This window comes from Chiloscyllium plagiosum, unplaced genomic scaffold, assembly GCF_037043375.1.
Source record: "Chiloscyllium plagiosum isolate Xiang-an unplaced genomic scaffold, Cpla_swu_hap1 HiC_scaffold_12, whole genome shotgun sequence".
NCBI classification, from domain to species: domain Eukaryota; kingdom Metazoa; phylum Chordata; class Chondrichthyes; order Orectolobiformes; family Hemiscylliidae; genus Chiloscyllium; species Chiloscyllium plagiosum.
Window position 1 is genome coordinate 42,619,159 of NW_028270150.1, and position 19,513 is coordinate 42,638,671.

General features: G+C 40.0%; 1 protein-coding gene across 2 annotated transcripts in view; it reads right to left on the reverse strand.

Annotated features, from left to right (window-relative positions):
• ildr2a (immunoglobulin like domain containing receptor 2a) overlaps positions 1–19,513 on the reverse strand; it is a 128,099-nt gene that overhangs the window by 15,363 nt on the left and 93,223 nt on the right. For both annotated transcript variants that reach the window (XM_043701024.2, XM_043701023.2), the window contains 3 exons: positions 6,272–6,418; positions 5,410–5,565; positions 1,767–1,880 (listed from right to left, as the gene is read on the reverse strand). In XM_043701024.2, coding sequence (XP_043556959.1) covers positions 1,767–1,880; positions 5,410–5,565; positions 6,272–6,418 — 417 coding nt within the window. The remainder of the gene's footprint in view (positions 1–1,766; positions 1,881–5,409; positions 5,566–6,271; positions 6,419–19,513) is intronic.

Genomic DNA, 19,513 nt, shown 5'->3' on the forward strand with positions numbered 1-19,513 from the left:
TTGGAAGAACTACCAACTACAGATTCCTGAACTACAGATTCCTGAAGAAGGGCTCATGCCCGAAACATCGATTCTCCGGCTCCTTGGATGCTGCCTGACCTGCTGCGCTTTTCTAGCAACACATTTTCAGCTCTGATCTCCAGCATCTGCAGTCCTCACTTTCTCCTCACTAGATACAAGCAAGGTACCAGAAATGTTTTGCCATTATAATAAAACAGTACAAGGAATAGATCAAATACTAAAAGGCCAGTCAGTCTGACCTCTGTAGTAGGCAAATTACTGGAATCAACATTGAGAGACAGTGTTAATTGATTCGTGTCGAAGATTAGATTAATTGAAGAAGTCAGAATGATTTGTGAAGGGAAGGTCACGTTTTGCCAACTTAATTGAACGTTTTGAGGAAGTAACAAGTATTCATGAGGATAGTGCAGTGAATATTGTCTACATGGATCTTAGTAAGAGATTTGACAAAGTTTCGTACTTCAGATGATGAATAAAAATTAAAACTCATGACATACAGAGGAATGTGGTGAGTTGGATCCAAAATTGGCTCAGTGACAGGAAGCAAACAGTAATAGTTGACAGATGTTTTTATAAATGGAAAGCTGTTTCCAGTGGTGTTCTACAGCTAGCAATTATGGGTCTCTTGTTTTTGGTATGCAATGAATGGTTTTGACTTAAATGTACGAGACATGCTTAGGAAATTTGCAGACAAAAATGGGTTGAGTATTTGATAGTAAAGAGGATGGCCTCTTTCTGTGCTGTGACTTCTCTATGATTCTGTGATACAAGGGTCAGGGGAATGGATTCCATCTTTAGATTCTTCAGGAGACGAGGAAAACTCTCACGGAATTTCAAAGGTTGTTATATACTACAGGGTGGACTACCATAATGTATGTTTCATTAACACAAATTTGCTATGACATGATTGACGAATTGGGGACACTGTTTCTACAGCACAAAGTCTTAAAGTATGTACTGGTTATAACATGATTCCAGCCCAGTAGTTTAATGGTGCTGCTATTACACTATTTATTCATAACATAGGATTGCATGAGAACAGAACTACTGCATTATAGCAGTATGGAAATGCTAACCATAACAGGGTTAGCACTGCTGCCTCATAGCACCAGGGACCCCGGTTCGATTCCAGACTCAGGCAACTGTCTGTGCGTAGTCTGCACATTTTCCCTGTGTCTGCATGGGTTCCCTCTGGGTGCTCTGGTTTCCTCCCACAAACCAAAGATATGCAGGTCAGGTGAATTGGCCATGCTAAATTGCCCAAAGTGTTCAGGGATCTGTAGATTAGGTACATTAGTCAGGGATAAACACAAGATAATAGGGTAGGGGAATGCATCTGGGTGGGTTACTCTTCGGAAGGTCAGTGTGGACTTGTTAGGCCGAAGGGCCTGTTTCCACACTGTAAGGATTCTGTGAATACACTTGGGGATTCTATGAATGAATACAATAGAATATTGCAGATTAAAATTGGTAGGTGGGTCACAGCATTCTTTTTCAAAATGTGTATTTAAAAATCATCCACATTTATGAAATGCTTTTAATAGTCTTTTTACAGGGAGAGAACATAAATGAATTTAAATAGCTACACTGCTAAAGCTGCATTGATCACGGCAGTGCAAACTTAAATGAAACATTGGAGGTTGAAAGTCTCTAATGAAGTTAATGCTTTTGCTGAGCTAGTATATTATTAGAAAATAGCCACAGTAAACATGCCTCAAATCTATCCTATTACAAATCACCCATACATTGTTCATATTTTCTCCGAGAGGGGTCAAATTGTGCCAATTCCTTTTCCACATAATAAAGGACCTTCATGGAGTCTTGCTCTTTGTTGGCTTGAATCCTGTAGCCACTTCGTACTAGAGAAGAATGAGAAAAAAATAGGTGTGTTAAATCAATCTATTGTTAGTAGATTACTATATAATATATAGCTGCAAGGACCAGGAATAATCCACTCAATTCCAGGATACTGCTTGCTTCTATTCGTGTTTTCCCTCAACTTTACCTCGCCCCCATTTTCTGGTCACTACCACATTGATAGCTGATTTAATGTTAAAGAAGTCCAAACTGCTAACAGCTGGTGGTTTTGCCTCAACAGACAAGACATCATGTTTATCAATCCATATCTTATATATAGGAGCCACTTTTAGTCAAATGCAGCTTTATTTACAATCTCCCAAGAAGGTTCAGAGTATTTTAAATTGACCTTCTGTGTATAGTCATCCATTTTAGAACTGCATGCGCACTTGAAAAACTCTAGTCTTTCTTTCAAATATAGTCTTCCCATTTCTCGTAGTTTAGGTGCATGTGGGGGTGTGACTGATTAACTCCTCAACCACAGAACTCATGTGCCTTAATTTCAAGTTATCCGCCCAGTGGCTCTAACCTTCATAATTCTGAAAGTGCTTCGAGAGGTTAGTCATGGCTCACATCAACTCCAGCCTAACAAGTTGCCTTGACCCTTTACAATTCACCTACCGGCACAACAGGTCCACAGCAGATGCCATGTCCCTTCCCCTGCACTCATCCCTGGAACATCTGGATAACAAGGATACCTATGTCTGGCTTCTGCTTATGAACTACAGTTCTGTCTTCAACACTATAATCCCAAACAAACTCATCACGCAACTCTGAGACCTAGGTCATGGCTCCCCTCTCTGTAACTGGATCCTCAACTTTCTGAGCCATAGACTGTAATCAGTAAGAATAGATGACTGCATATGGAATAGAGGGAGAACTAACCATTTGGATACAGAATTGACTCAGAGATAGGAGACAAAAGGGTGGTGGTGAAGGGTTGCTTTTCAGACTGGAGGTCTGTGACTAGCTTTATGCCACAAGGATTGGTGCTGGGTCCACTGCTTTTGTTATTTATATAAATGATTTAGATGCGAACATAGGAGGTAGTAAGTTTGCAGATGACAGCAAAATTGGGGGTGTAGTGACAGCAAAGAAGGTTACCTCAGTACAACAGAACCTTGATCAGATGGGCTGACGGGCGGAGGAGGCATCTCATTGCAGCTTTGATTAAACAGAAGTTGTCATTTAAAGATAAAGAGAACGCAATCACTTCCTAATCATTTACAACTCATGTGTCACAGTCTAATCCTGAAGGAATGGAGAATTGTGCACTGTCAGTTAGTTCTGATATAGAATGAAAGAAGTAGTATTTACATTTTCCTGTGAAAACACTATTAGTACTGGCACTTTGTTTTCTCATGACATATAAAATAATCAGATATTGATTGATAACAGTCAGAATCTCACCGCGAGCATTTAATAATTCCTCATAAGAAATTCCCTGGAAAGGCAGATATATGTATACCAGGGCTCAGATATACTAGCAGAGAAAACTCTGGCTTAATTTGTGTTCCAAAGGGAATCCTGAGGATAACTATATCATTCCTTTTGCAATGCGTTCTGAGATCAGCTGATTTAACATAAGCCTTGACTCATTTCCAGATGTATTATTGATTACATTTACCAACCAAAGGCTTCGCGAGGTTATACAGGGGACTGGTGAGACTGAGAATGTATCTGGAGTATTCTTGGATTATTCTGTACTGTTTAGGTCTCCTTATCTGAGAAAGGATGTTCTAGCTATGGAGGGAATATAACAAACCAGACTGATTTCTGGGATGGCAGGACTGAATATGGAGAGATGATGGATAAGTTAGGTCTATATAGGTGAAAGTGAGGACGGTAGATGCTGGAGATCAGAGTCAAGATTAGAGTGGTGCTGGAAAAGGCAGCATCCGAGGAGTGATGTTTTGGGCAGGAGCCCTTCCTCAGGGATCTATATACACTATCGTTTGGAAGAATGAGAGGAGAATCTCTGAGAAACCTATAAAGTTTGAACAAGGTTGGACAGGCTAAACACAGGAAGGATATTCCTGATGATTGTGTTGTCCACAACCAGGGGCTACAGTCTAACGATATGGGGTAGGACTAAGATGTTGATAAATTTCTTCATCCAGATGGAATTCTCTGCCATAAAAAGTACTTGAAGCCAAAGTACTGAAATGTTGAAGCATTGAAATTCCTTCTTGAAAGGAATTGTGGGTGTACGTACAGCATGTGGACTGCAGCAATTCACGATGACAGCTCACCACCTTCTTATAGGCAACTAGGGTTTGGGCAATAAATGCTAGCCAGCCAGGAACACCCATGTCCCATGACTGAATAAAAAAAATTTCAAGAAGGAGTCATATATGGTTTGTGGGACTAAAAGGATAAAAAGGTACCAGAGAAAGCAGAAATGGGAAACTGAGTTGGACAATTGGCCATGATCATGTTGAATAGCAGCACAGGCTCAAAGGACCAAATGGCCTACTTCTGCTCCTATTTTCTATGTTTCGAAGAGTCCTCATGAGGAAGTAGAAACAGAGTGTTTAAATATTTTTAGGGCAGGGATAAATAAGTTCTTGATAAGTAAAGGGATGAAAGGTTACCTGGGATATGAAGTTAAAGGTTACAATCAGATGCACCATGATTTTAGTAAACAGCAAAGCAGGTTCAAGGGGTCAAATTATACACCTGTGCTCCTACCCTGTACGTTCAGTATGTTTGTGTACAATCCTCACTGAGTTTGTTCTCTGGAATCAGCCTTAAAGCGACCTTATTGTGGCCATGCCTACTGTGCTCCAGGAGAGTAAAACGAGGAAAAATGTCCAGTTTTCAGATAATTCCGATTTTCATAGTGCCAGATTTTAGATGTAGTACCTGTAGTTTAACTCTGAAAACAAACAGCAACACCGAGTACAATTTTCCTGTGGCCTCCTAAATCCCAGTGTCAGACTGAAAGTGCATAACCTTATGGGAAACAATCACTCAGCTGTGAGTTTTCCTGAATTGGCCAGTTGTAACGCAGGTTAAGGAGAGGCATTCCAGCTTGGAAGCAGCAGCAGCAACATCCAATGGCTGGCAACTGAACAAGAAGATGCTTCAAAATTGAGGTGCTGTCTTCAGAAGATTTTCAAATTTAAACTAGAAAAAGCGGCCTTAGCTGCCATGTCACCATTGTGGATGTGGAGAAGTCATCAAATGGTGACCTGTGACTGCAGGCAAGGAAGAGGACCTCTAAGATGGAGCTGCAGACCTGCCTCACCTATCCCAAGGAATTAGGTTATCACATAAAATGATTGAGTATGATTGAGTAAAATCCAGGATAATGAAGAAAGTGTGGTTAATAAATGAAAAAAGGCAAATTATTAATGCTAGTTACCAATTTGTATCATTTCCACTAGCTGTTATTATGTAGTTATGTTTGGAGCTTTGTCTAGAATAAGTTTAAGAGCTTCTTTCTATACACGATTTGATATTGTTGATATTGGACGTGGTAACCGAGGTCCTAAAAATGATTTTTGTTTTGAGTAAAAGTTTTCTTACCAGATCCTCCCATATCATTGTCCACATGTGCAGTCGAAGACAGAGGTTTTGAATCAATTACACTTGGTGATATGGGTACCCTGGGGATGTAATACGGTGGATAGGCTGCAACATTAGGAAGATGTCCAGCTTTTACTGCTTTCCCAGCTGCATATACTGGTTAAGAGAGAAGAATAATATTGAACATTTCTCTTTAATTGGTAAAGGCCTTGTTCCATACAGGAACATTGATTTTCTTTTCTTGTTTAATAAAAGACTGCATGCCCTTGAATGATTATTTGTGTGAAATTAACCCTCTTGCTGTTACTCATAGCTGCACTATCACGATGTCCCAAATAAACTGATGACGGCTCCCACAGTTTCAATTTATCATTTCTTTAGTCACTTTAATATTTAATTGCCATTGTAGAGTTTTGTACAAGTGATGGGGCATTTTGCATCTTTTGAAATTATCAGCTGGTGTCTACCGAGTCCCCTGGCTTGATTTCTTTCTGCCAACATGATATTACACTCCAAAATGCTTTGTGTTTAGTCTGTAACATATTAGAATGAAAGTATTGGAAGGTAACTTTTTTTCTGTGTTTTATCTGTTACGTAGCTTTATTCAATGAACACTATTTCTTTTCAGATCAGTGCATAATTTTTGTTTGTATCACATAAAATCATTTTCTAAGGGCAGACACGTATATAGGTGCACTGAAGAAGAAACAATCTTGTTGATTGTAATTCCTGAAATTTATGAACAATCCTATTAATCTTGTGTCTTTAACTAAATAAACCTTCCTAAAAGGTAATGAAAAGAAGAAGTCAAGAGACAGAAAATAATCCCTTTCCCAACTGAACTGTAGAAAAGTGTACTTACAGGCTCGAGGGCAACAGCAAGACTCTGGACAACATGGGCAGCGGACGTAACAACAGCATGTGTGAGGACAGCACTGGCACCAGCATACACCAAGTAAGATGAGGAATATTAAAGATCCTGAGAGCACTAAAGCAACAAATGCCCATTCTGTAATACAAAAAAAATTGTGAAAATTATATAAAGAATTATATTGCCTTGCTGATCACAATAGCTGACATAATTTGTGTTTTTATCCCTTATTACACAGCACAGCATGCTAGATTATTCATAACTGCTTTCAATTATTGTATTTCCTGGTAAATATAATCGTTTGATTTCACTAATTCATTCTCCCTAAAAGTGTTTGGAAAATTATCTAAATAAAGAAGTAGCATTTCTATAAAGTTTAAGGAATTTGCAAGGGATGGCACGTTTACATTAAATGTTGATGTGGTATTAGAAAATGATCCACCATTGTACTTTGATAAATCTCATTATGAGTTGGGCTTTAAAAACAAGTCCAGAATGTCAACACAGTGATTATCCCATCCCATTCTTCTGAAGTCAGTCACTCATGCTAGGATATGGTTCCACAGGGAGCATTCCAGAGCCACTTATTAATTGATGCAATTTTTGTTGGAAGAATGACTTCACTGTAAATATCTGTCTACTCTGCAGAATCTGGTAACCTTAGTTTGGCATCAACCTTGTTAGACCCCCACAAAGTACTGTTGAAGTACTTTGTTCCTGTGGAACTGCACACTGAATCAGCAGGGAGGGAATCAGAAGGACTTTACCTTCACCCAACATCCGCATATACTGACCGTACAAAAAGAACACTAGAGTGTGGTCAGAGTGGGACTTTATGCCGGTTTTCTCCACAGGAGCCTGTGATGGCAATTATAGTTCCCATATAGTTCTTATGGCTGAGCTCAGCTATCTCAGCTCACACCTGGGAAGTAACATGGAACAAATAGTCTGATTCTGTATGTCTCAGCATTCCATGCTAACAGCTGTTCACCAACAAAGCCCAGTAATTATTGTGGCTTTACTAAAACATATTTTTATAATGAAATTTATTAAAATCAGAGTAAAGCATTAAAATGAGCTCAAATGTAGATGCTATATTGTGCGCATAATATTGTCAGTGATGTTTAGCCAATAAAATTAATGTCCTTAAAAATTGTATGTCAGTCGTCCAGTTCTCTATTGCAGGAGGCAGCTATAATGAAGTCCCCATGGGAAAATTTGAGAGAACAAATTACAATAAAAATAACAGAAGTTTAAAATTGTGTTTTGTTTTCAATTTACACTGAAGATGAGGTGATGAGAATCTATGAACACCACCACCCATGTAAAACCCGGAGGATTAATCAGAATTTTGCGTGGTTATATATTTCTTTCATCACTATTTTTGTTGAGGCAGAACTTTTCCAGCTCATCTATTCCCATAGATGCTTTCTCAATAGAAAATACATAATAGGATTTGGTATTAAGATTTTATTCACTGCCTTAAACTTAACTGTTCCAAAAATTTATTTTGAACTTACTGTCCTTTCTACTCGTAGAATCCCTCTTTCAATCTCCTGCTGCTCTTGCTTGCTGCTTCCTTGTCTATACTCCATCAGGCTTGCTGTTTCCCTCTCCTGGCTACCTTTTACTGCCTTGCTCCTTTCCTGTTCTCCCTTGTAATCCCTCAGCTGAGTGATTGCTCAGTTTGAGGGCATGAAAGAGGTACAATAGCCGGGAAATAACAAGGAGGTTGGAAGAGGGAAGTCGTGAAAGGGGTGACAAGTGAAAGGGAGTGAGGGAAGGAGTTGGGAGAGGTGTTAAGCAGACAAGTGATGTATGTAAAAAAGTCTAAAGAGCAAAATCAGTTATAGCATGGGTGGGGAACCTGCAGCCTTAAGGCCGCATGTGGCCTTTTGAATGAATCCAAATTTTGCCGAACAAATCTTTTATTTTTTATTAATATGTTTTCTTCGTCCTTTATTATTTTTATTTTAATCTTAAAATGAATGTATTTAAAATACCAGAGAGTAAAAGAAAATTCAACGAAATAATCCTCACAGACCATTGGTAAGTCATAAGGGCTATTTCGACACCTGTTATGCTCGTGATTTAGTTATAATGTGACTCTAGTTAGATTTTTACAAAATAATGTGAATTTTGAAGAATATATGATTGAAGTTTCTTGGATGTGGCCTTATTAGATTACAACTAACATAATGCGGCCTTCCAACATGAAAAAGTTCCCCACCTCTGAATTACAGTGTTTTTTTGGTGCACAGTAACTGGACTAAAACAAAAATGTAGGAAGTGCTCTTCAGGTAGGTTTCATTATTTACAAATTGCTTTAAATATGATATTTGAATCATTTTAAATAGGGAATACCTGTAAACTAAGAGGCTTCCTCTTGGTCACTGATCCACATAGACAGTATTCCCTGCCTGGTGGAGCTGCTGAGATTTCAGAAATGTTGGTCCTGTGAGTTGACTGACAGCATTGGCAGCTAGTCTGCCATCATTAATTGGTGACGTCACACATCCAATTAGGAGGCCACTCCAGGAAAATATCTTTCTTGGTCTCATTGCTAGCGTGAGGACTTGGGATCCGATTTGTCAAAACATCAAGGTCTGTATTCCCTTATCCCGCTTTTGTTCCATACAAAGTAAAAATGTAAGAAATATAAGTAGGAGTAGACTATTCTACTTATTAAGCTTACTCTAAATTTGTTTAGATCATGGCTGACTTTCTACCTCAGCCTCCCCTTCCCATACTAGCCCTTCTCTCCCTTATTTCTGATTTGAATACAAAGAACTGAGCTTTCACTGCACTCTAGGTTACAGCACTTCAGAGATCCACAAACTTTTTAGTGAAGAATATTTTCATGTCATTCCTAAATGCCTAACCCATTATTCTTAAACTGCACCCCTCTCCTTCATGTAAACTCCCAATCAGGGTAAGCATTTTCCCAATAGTTATCTTGTCAAACATCTTAGAAGTTTTTTGTTTCAATTAGATCACCTATCATTCTTGTAAATTCAGGGAATGTACCATTCATCAACTGAATATCTCCTCAAGGACAATCCTGTTATGCTAAGAATCAGTCTGGAGAACGTTACTTGCATTGCCTCTGACACAAAGATATCTAAGAACAAAACTGTTCAGTTTTCACCAACATTCATATCCACACCCTTTAAACCTCACTCTTTGAGACAAACATCACAACATGCCAAAAAACCTTTTACAGAAATGGTGGGGTCCATGCAAGGGCACTGGAGACAATTGAGAAACATCCAGGAAAGAAATAGTGACGCAGTTAAATATTTGTGCTTATGCTTTCCGCACTAATTTCTAAGAGGTAGGGAGTGGATTTGGGGTGCACATGAAAGTTTCTGATTCGAGAGATTTTTTAATTTTCAGAATTCAGACATTGTAATAATACCATGCTACCCCAGTTTGACCTGAAATTTAATATTTTATCCATGCACAAAAACATAGTACCAGCCTTCCAACTGAAATTACTAGCTTTTCAAAACAAGAAGGTTCCCACTGGTAAACACTGACACTTGTATCATTTATTTTTAAAACATAAGCTACTGGTTATCTAAAACCAGATCAAATGTTGGCATACTCATGAATTTTGCTCTAATTGTTTTCAAAGAAATTGATGCTTATCCAGTGTAGAGAGCCCGGTTATCAGCATCTACGTTCATAGCTGAAGTACAATACAAGTTAGTCGTGTAAATGGTCCGATATATTTTTGGTGACTGTTAATCTAAATCAGAATAGGAACTTTTTATTAATTAATTCATCACTTCCATTTCCCATACTAACTAATCTTACAATTCCATGAGTGAAATGGTTTATTATTCAACAGTAATTCATTCTAAGCACATGGATGATGATGGGATAGTGTAGGGGGATGGGCTTAGATTAGTTTAAAGTTGGTACAACATCAATGCCGAAGGGCCTATTCTGCACTGTATTGTTCTGTGTTCTATATTAAATAATTCAAATCACACTGCAAATTTATTTCAAACACAAGGGCAAAAGAGTCAAGTCTCCGCTTCGGAATTGAGATATTTCATGGGATAGTGATGGTGGGTTGATTGAAATGTGGTTTCCTCCCCAATGTGATGTTGATAAAATATAGCTTTCATTCATTGTTTGCAGTCTAGTGGACATATATCAGATTGATAGTTAGTGCCAATGCTCTGGTCGCAATTTTTAATTTTGCCAACAGCGATGTTCCAGCAATAGTGGGCTGAATATTCATCCTGGAAACAATAATGGGAATTGTGAAAATTGCAGTTTTCACATGCTCACCAATGCTGGAAAATCTGGGACTAGAGATGGGACCTTCAATGCCAGCAAGTGGTGCTGACTGACATTGGGGCAGTTGACTCTGGGAAAAGCCACTGGGATTGCCAGCTGTGAAGGTGAGCAGTTGGAAAGGTCCACCTCAATGCCATAGGACTATCCAGCTTTAATAAAAAAACACAGGTTTTTAAGCCTTCAACCCTCACACCCATAACCCCCTTCCCCACCCCCACACACACCCATGTCCAATATATCCATACATAAACAGGTGAATATTTAAGATATTTAGGATATTCAAACTAAGATTCAATCACAAATACTGCCAGCCTGTAATATTGGTCAAACATTTAGAAGTCACTGAATTAAACAACATGGCCATTTCTATCTCAAAGGATAATAAAGCTGATACATGGGAACACCACCACCTTCAAGTTCCCCTTCAAGTCACTCACCATCCTGACTTGGAAGTATATTACTGTTCCTTCACTGTCACTGGGTCAAAATTCTGAAATTCCCTCCCTGAGGACATTGTGAGACAACTTTGGACTGCAGCAGTTTAAGAACACCAGTCCCATAAGTGAATTAAAATAAACACAAGGAAGTGATTCACCCCGTCACATCTGTGTTGGCTGTCTGAAAGAGCTAATCACCTAGCTCAAAATAAAAAAAAACTGGAGAAACTCAGCAGGTTTCTCAGCTGGAGAAACTGAAACAGGTTGTGTTTTTTTTAATGCAGCAGACAGAGGGTAAAGGAGAACAAATGGAACAGATTGTAAAGGTGCTAAGAGCCAAAGGGTAACTAAAGGTGGTGAAGGAAAGACAGAGATGTAAACATGTGTAAATTAAAGTGTGAAAAGGAAAATGGTCAACAAAATAAGGCTGTGTGTTGGGTGGGGTGGTTGGAATTTGGAGGATGCAAGAAAAATCAAAGATACAAAAGTTTCCACTACAAACCCACATACTCTGATAGTTACCACAAGTATACCACTTCAAACCCTGCCTCTTGCAAGAATTTCATTCCATTCTCCCACTTTCTGTTTTTCTCTGTTTAAATGATGCCACCTTCCACTGGAGTGCCTCTGATACCTTTTTCCACAACCAAGGATTTGCCCCTTCCCCCTCCCAGGTTGACAGGATCCCAAACAGTTCAACATGTCTCCCACTCTTCATCCCTTAACCCTTCCCCTTCATCCCTGAACCAATAAAAAGATAACTTTGTTCTCACTTGCCACTCCACTAGACTCTGTATTCAAAAGGTAATTTTCTGCCAACATCAAACACATATTCCCGTCCCCTTCACTGTCACTGTTTCCTCCGCAACACTCTAGTTGATTCCTTCGAACACTTCCTCTCTTCCCAATTTCACCCTCCTCTGCAATATGTAGATGATATACCACTTACCCATTCATTTCCTCCCTCCTCACTGTCCAAGGACCCTAACATACCTTCCAGGTCATAGAATCATTGATTCATAGAGATGTACAGCATGGAAACAGACCCTTCGGTCCAACCTGTCCACGCCGACCAGATATCCCAACCCAATCTAGTCCCACCTGCCAGCACCCTGCCCATATCCCTCCAAACCCTTCCTATTCATATAACCATCCAAATGCGTCTTAAATGTTGCAGTTGTACCAGCCTCCATCACTTCCTCTGGCAGCTCATTCCATACATGTACTGCCCTCTGTGTGAAAATGTTGCCCTGTAGATCTCTTTTATATCTTTCCCCTCTCACCCTAAACCTATGCCCTCTAGTTCCGGACTCCCCGACCCCAGGGAAAAGATTTTGCCTATTTACCCTATCCATGCCCCTCATAATTTTGTAAACTTCTATAAGATCACCTCTCAGGCTTCCGACACTCCAGGGAAAACAGTCCCAGCCTGTTCAGCCTCTCCCTATAGCTCAAATCCTCCAACCCTGGCAACATCCTTGTAAATCTTTTCTGAACACTTTCAAGTTTCACAACATCTTTCTGATAGGAAGGAGACCAGAATTGCACGCAATATTCCAACAGTGGCCTAACCAATGTCCTGTACAGCTGCAACACGACCTCCCAACTCCTGTACTCAATACTCTGACCAATAAAGGAAAGCATACCAAACACCTTCTTCACTATCTTATCTACCTGCGACTCCACTTTCAAGGAGCTATGAACCTGCACTCCAAGGTCTCTTTGTACAGCAACACTCTCTAGGATCTTACCATTAAGTGTATAAGTCCTGCTGAGATTTGCTTTCCCAAAATGCAGCACCTCGCATTTATCTAAATTAAACTCCATTTGTCACTTTTCAGCCCATTGGCCCATCTGGTCAAGATCCTGTTGTAATCTGAGGTAACCCTCTTCCCTATCCACTACACCTCCAATTTTGGTGTCATTTGCAAACTTACTAACTGTACCTCTTATGCTCGCATCCAAATCATTTATGTAAATGACAAAAAGTAGAGGACCCAGTACCGATCCTTGTGGCACTCCACTGGTCACAGGCCTCCAGTCTGAAAAACAACCCTCCACCACCACCCTATGACGACTACGTTTAAACCAGTTCTGTATCCAAATGGCTAGTTCTCCCTGTATTCTGTGAGATCTAACTTTGCTAATCAGTCTCCCATGGGGAACCTTGTCAAATGCCTTACTGAAGTCCATTTAGATCACATCTACCGCTCTGCCCTCATCAATCCTCTTTGTTACTTCCTCAAAAAACGCAATCAAGTTTGTGAGACATGATTTCCCATGCACAAAGCCATGTTGACTATCCCTAATCAGTCCTTGCCTTTCCAAATACATGTAAGTCCTGTCCCTCAGGATTCCCTCCAACAACTTGCCCACCACCGATGTCAGGCTCACTGGTCTATAGTTCCCTGACGTCCATACCACCCTTCTTAAACAGTGGCACCATGTTTGCCAACCTCCAGTCTTCCGGCACCTCACCTGTGACTATCGATGATACAAATATCTCAGCAAGAGGCCCAGCAATCACTTCTCTAGCTTCTCACAGAGTTCAGGACCTGGGGATTTATCCACCTTTATGCATTTCAAGACATCCAGCACTTCCTCCTCTGTAATATGGATATTTTGCAAGGTGTCACCATCTATTTCTCTACAGTCTATATCTTCCATATCCCTTTCCACAGCAAATACGGATGCAAAATACTCATTTAGTATCTCCCCCATTTTCTGCGGCTCCACACAAAGGGCCCTATTCTCTCCCTAGTTACCCTTTTGTCCTTAATATATTTGTAAAAACCCTTTGGATTCTCCTTAATTCTATTTGCCAAAGCTATCTCATGTCCCCTTTTTGCCCTCCTGATTGCCCTCTTAAGTATACTCTTACTTCCTTTATACTCTTCTAAGGATTCATTGATCTATCCTGTCCATACCTTACATATGCTTCCTTCTTTTTCTTAACCAAACCCTCAATTTCTTTAGTCATCCAGCATTCCTTATACCTACCAGCCTTTCCTTTCAACCTAACAGGAATATACTTTCTCTGGATTCTCATTATCTCATTTCTGAAGGCTTCCCATTTTCCAGCCGTCCCTTTACCTGCGAACATCTGCCCCCAATCAGCTTTCGAAAGTTCTTGCCTAATACCTTCAAAATTGGCCTTTCTCCAATTTAGAACTTCAACTTTTAGATATGGTCCATCCTTTTCCATCATTATTTTAAATCCAATAGTATTATGGTCGCTGGCCCCAAAGTGCTCCCCCACTGACACCTCAGTCACGTGTCCTGCCTTATTTCCCAAGAGTAGGTCAAGTTTTGCACCTTGTCTAGTAGGTACATCCACATACTGAATCTGAAAATTGTCTTGGACACACTTAACAAATTCCTCTCCATCTAAACCCTTAACACTATGGCAGTGCCAGTCTATGTTTGGAAAGTTAAAATCCCCCACCATAACCACTCTATTATTCATACAGATAGCTGAGATCTCCTTACAAGTTTGTTTTTCTATTTCCTTTTGAATAGGGGGTCTATAATACAATCCCAATAAGGTTACCATCCCTTTCTTATTTCTCAGTTCCACCCAAATCACTTCCCTGGATGTATTTCCAGGAATATCCTCCCTCAGCACAGCTGTAATGCTATCCCTTATCAAAAATGCCACTCCCTCTCCTCTCTTGCCTCCCTTTCTATCCTTCCTGTAGCATTTGCATCCTGGAACATTAAGCTGCTAGTCCTGCCCATCCCTGAGCCATGTTTCTGTAATTGCTATGATATCCCAGTCCCATGTTCCTAACCATACCCTGAGTTCATCTGCCTTCCCTGTTAGGCCCCTTGCATTGAAATAAATGCAGTTTAATTTATTAGTCCTACCTTGTCCCTGCCTGCCCTGACTGTTTGACTCACTTCTGTTCTCAACTGTACCAGTCTCAGATTGATCTCTTTCCTCACTATCTCCCTGGGTCCCACCCTCCCACCTTACTAGCTTAAATCCTCCCGAGCAGTTCTAACAAATTTTCCTGCCAGTAAATTAGTTTCCTTCCAATTTAGGTGCAATCCGTCCTTCGTGAACTGGTCACTTCTATCTCAAAAGAGATTCCAATGATCCAAAAATGTGAATCCTTCTCCCATACACCAGCTCCTCAGCCATGCATTCATCTGCTCTATCCTCCTATTCCTGCCCTCACTAGCTCGTAGCACCGGGAGTAATCCAGATATTACTACTCTCGAGGACCTCCTTTTTAAATTTCTGCCTAACTCTCCGTAATCTCCCTTCAGAATCTCAACCTTTTCCCTTCCTATGTCATTGGTTCCAATGGGGACAATGACCTCTTGCTGGCCCCTCTCCCCCATGAGAACATTCTGCACCCTCTCTGAGACATCCTTGATCCTGGCACCAGGAAAGCAACACACCATTCTGCTTTTTCGCTGCTGGTCACAGAAACGTCTGTCTGTACCTCAGACTAAAGAATCCTCGAACACAACTGATCTCTTGGAACCCAACATACCCCTCGTTGCATTAGAGCCAGTCTCCATACCAGAAACTTGGCCGTTTGTGCTTTGTTCCCCTGAGAATCCATCACCCCCTACATTTTCCAAAACAGCATACCTGTTTGAAATGGATATATCCACAAAAGACTCCTGCACTAGCTGCCTACCTCTCTTGCCTTTCCTGGAGTTAACCCATCTATGTGACTGAATCTGAGACTTTCCCCCCTTCCTATAACTGCCATCCATCACATACTGTTGCTGTTACAAATTCCTCATTGCTTCTAACTGTCTCTACAACCGATCCATTCGATCTGATAAGATTTGCAGCCAACAGCATTTATGGCAGATATAATCTGCAGTAACCCTTAAACTCTTTAAACTCCCACATCTGACAAGAAGTATGTATCACTCTATTAAAGGCTATGTTTTCTCCTTCACAATCAACAGACCCAGAAAATAACACCATCTTATTCTTCTACAAACACTGCCCCAGGTTAAATTAATAGTTATGGATTATACTTTAAGTTTAATCAAGAGACATATCTTCAAAAACAAATAATCAAGAAAGAACCCACTCTACTCACTACTGCAGATTCTTTTTAGGCCACACTAAAAAGCAACGATTAACTTATCTGATTCTGTGCTGTGAACTTTGCTCAATAGTTCCTCCAAGATCAGTTGTGAATTTCACTGTTTGTTAATTTTCCCAGATGCACTTCAATGTCCAGTGATATATGTATTCAAACAGCAAAGGCAGTAACTGTGCAGGTTCTCTCTATCTCTCTCTCCTGCAATGACCTCACCATGTACTTCCTTTGTCTGTTCTTCTCCCTTTTAAAACTGTTCTTGTTTTGACTTTTTTTTCTCAAGTTCCAAAACAATGGAACAGCATATAAAACAGTAATTGCTGCTCCTGGAATTCAAGGAAATCACCTCCAGCACCTAAAATACCTCAAAAAAGGAGCAGCTGTTACAGCCAGAAATTCTTCCCATCCTCCATCTTGGATTACCCAGAACCCTTGGTGAAGCAGCATTTTATTGTACTTCTCTCAATGTAGTCTACTCTATTCACTCTCCACAATGTGGTGTCCTTTACCAAACGCAGACTAGGTCCCCACATTGCAGAACATTGATACTTCCTCCATAGGAATGATCCAGATCTTCTAGTCACTTGACATTTCAATAAACCACTGTGCTCCCATTCAAACATTTCCATCTCTGGCTGATTACAGTATTCCAACAGAACTTAACACAATCTGGAAGAATACCACCCGATTCTAGATCCCCAACCAAGGCAGACATCTGACCTGCATCTACCCTATCTATCTTTTTAGGTATTTTGAAAGTTTCAAGTAGATCACCTCTGTTTTCTTCAAAGCTCTAGAGATTATAGGCCCAATTTATCCAATCTGTCTTCACGGGACAGTCCTACCATGCTAGGAACAAGTTTAGTTAACCTTTGTTGCACTCTCTCTCTGGCAACAATATTTTTGAGATGACACCAAAACTGCACACAGCATACCAGATATGGTCAAACTAACATTTATTACAATTGAAGCAAGACTTCATTAATTGTGTACTCAAATCCTTTTGCAATAAAGGCTAAAATTCCATTAGGCTACCTAATATTAGCTTGCTGCATCTGCATGTTAGCTTTCGGTGACTTTATTGACAAGAATATCTAGTTCCTTTCCTAAGTCCACAATCTCCACCCTTTTTTCGTTTAAGAAATAATCTGCACACCTATTTCTCCTGCCAAAGTTGTTAGCTTCACATTTTCATATTTTATTCCATCTGCCATGTATTTGCTCAATCATCAAGTCTATCCGGATCCTTTTGAAATCATTTTACATTTTCTGTTCAACACACATACATTAACTTTGTATCATACATCTCCCTCTTAATTGAGATATGAATTGATACCTGTTTCTCACATGCAGATGGCAGAATCTACTCACAGCCCATCAGCAAACATTGCCCCTTGTAGAGGGAATAAATTGGAGAATCAAATCAATACATGAGACTTTGACATTCTCATCTCATTCCATCCACATTCCCCAATCCAATAAAACTGTTTTCATGGGTTTGGATAAGCTACTACCATAGTCTGTTGCTGCCCCTGCCTAAGCTAAATTGACGTTGAGACTCTCATTCATGCCTTTAATTTCGGCCTTTTTACTCCTGTGTTCCAGCTGGCACCTAATCCTTGCACCCTTCATAAATATAAGCTCATTCAAAGCTTTGATGTCTATATTCTAACCAACAGCTTGTGTTTGCTGAACAGTGGTGTTTTTCCCATTCCCATTCCCATTCCCAATACCTCAAGTTTAAAATTCTCATCCGTGTTCTCAACTGGATGTAAAGAGGAGAGCAGAGACGTTTTGTCTCGTATGGCCAATCCTTTAAGCAGCATAGGTAAGACAAAATACCTGGTCACTATCACAATTTTGTTCATGGGGTCTAGCACATTGTTCATCATTCTTCCTACATTACAGCTGTGACTATGCTTCAAAAGTACTTTGTTGCTTGGAAAACTCTTTGGAGCATCCTGATGTTGTGAAAATCATGATATAAATGCCAGTTCTCTTTCTCTGAAACAACAAACTATCCATTTGTCTGATTCTGACCTTTTCTGTAACCCTCCTTTCTTCAGCCTGCTGTTGGTAGCATTCTAAGCTGTGTGCAACATGGCTGTGGGTTCAGGTCCCATCTCAGAAAATTGAGTGCAATATCAAGTTTAACATTTTAAGCACTGTACTGTCAGAGTGCTTTGTGGTTGGTGGTGCTGATTTTCAGGTGGGACATCAAGCCAGGACGTCGTTTGCACTATCAGTTTGTCAAACATCTTCGGGTGCTATTTTGAAGTTATGGAATTCTGTCTCGTAACCTTATTGGTATTTATCCCTAAATCAGTATTACTAGAAATGGATTACTCGCTCATTCGTTTTTGTGTATGAAACCTTGCTGTATGAAAATTGGTTGCCACATCATGAACATTATAACAATGACTACAAGTTGAACGTACACAATTAGCAGTGACATGTTTTGAGACATCTGAAGTTACAATAAGAATGTTCTTGCTTTCTTTTAAATGTATTTGTAAAAATGGTTTGAGAGTTTCTGTGAGATTTTAGAGGTCATGTCTTATATAAAATGTCAATTCAAGATCCTATCAAATTATTCAAAGTAATTAAAACGTTTCCATCCATGTTTTTCACCTCGCCTTTCAATTAGCCTTTGGCTGATTTTAGATCAAATTTGGCTCCCTTCAACAGGAACAAACCAACCAAATCCAACAGTTGACAATCTAAGAAAACCTCCAGATACTTCCAGGGCCAATCCATAAAATGTCCTGAGGGGGGTGTACCTGAGCAAAGTCTTTAAAGTGAGCAGTCAGGCTGATGGTTACCCACCATAGCTGTGCACCAGACCCTAGGCAGCACTTGAATAATATCAGAGATCAGCTTGGTGATCCAAATAAATGCATTGTTCAGTTAAATAGAATCATGTCAAGGTGCAGTGGATTATAGCAAAACAAATTCATGACGCATTCAATATAATTATCTCATCATTACATCATTCGAGAATTACAATCTGCTGCATCATTCAGAGGTTGATTTTCCATTATTCATGGCATTCTAATTATTTATTGTCATATATGTCTAGAAGATACAGTGCAAAATGTTTTGTTGCCACAATGCATTATGAATTACAAAAATAAAAATAAATTACATAAAGAGAGTTTATCTTCTGTACAAGGGGTCTTCAAACACAACTCCAAGGCTTCTGCAAGATCAGTAATGAGTACCTGGCCTCAAGGCATCGCTGTGCTTCAGGCCTACTGCAGCCACTCTGGCCACTACAGCTCTGGGCCTCCTGCGGCCAGCAGTCCTCACTCTGGACACCGCTGCAGCTGACGACCCACTGAGCATTGCTTTAGCTTCCCCACAAAGTCAGAAGGTGATGGAAAGAAAAAGATGTGAAAGGAGAGAAAGAGGAT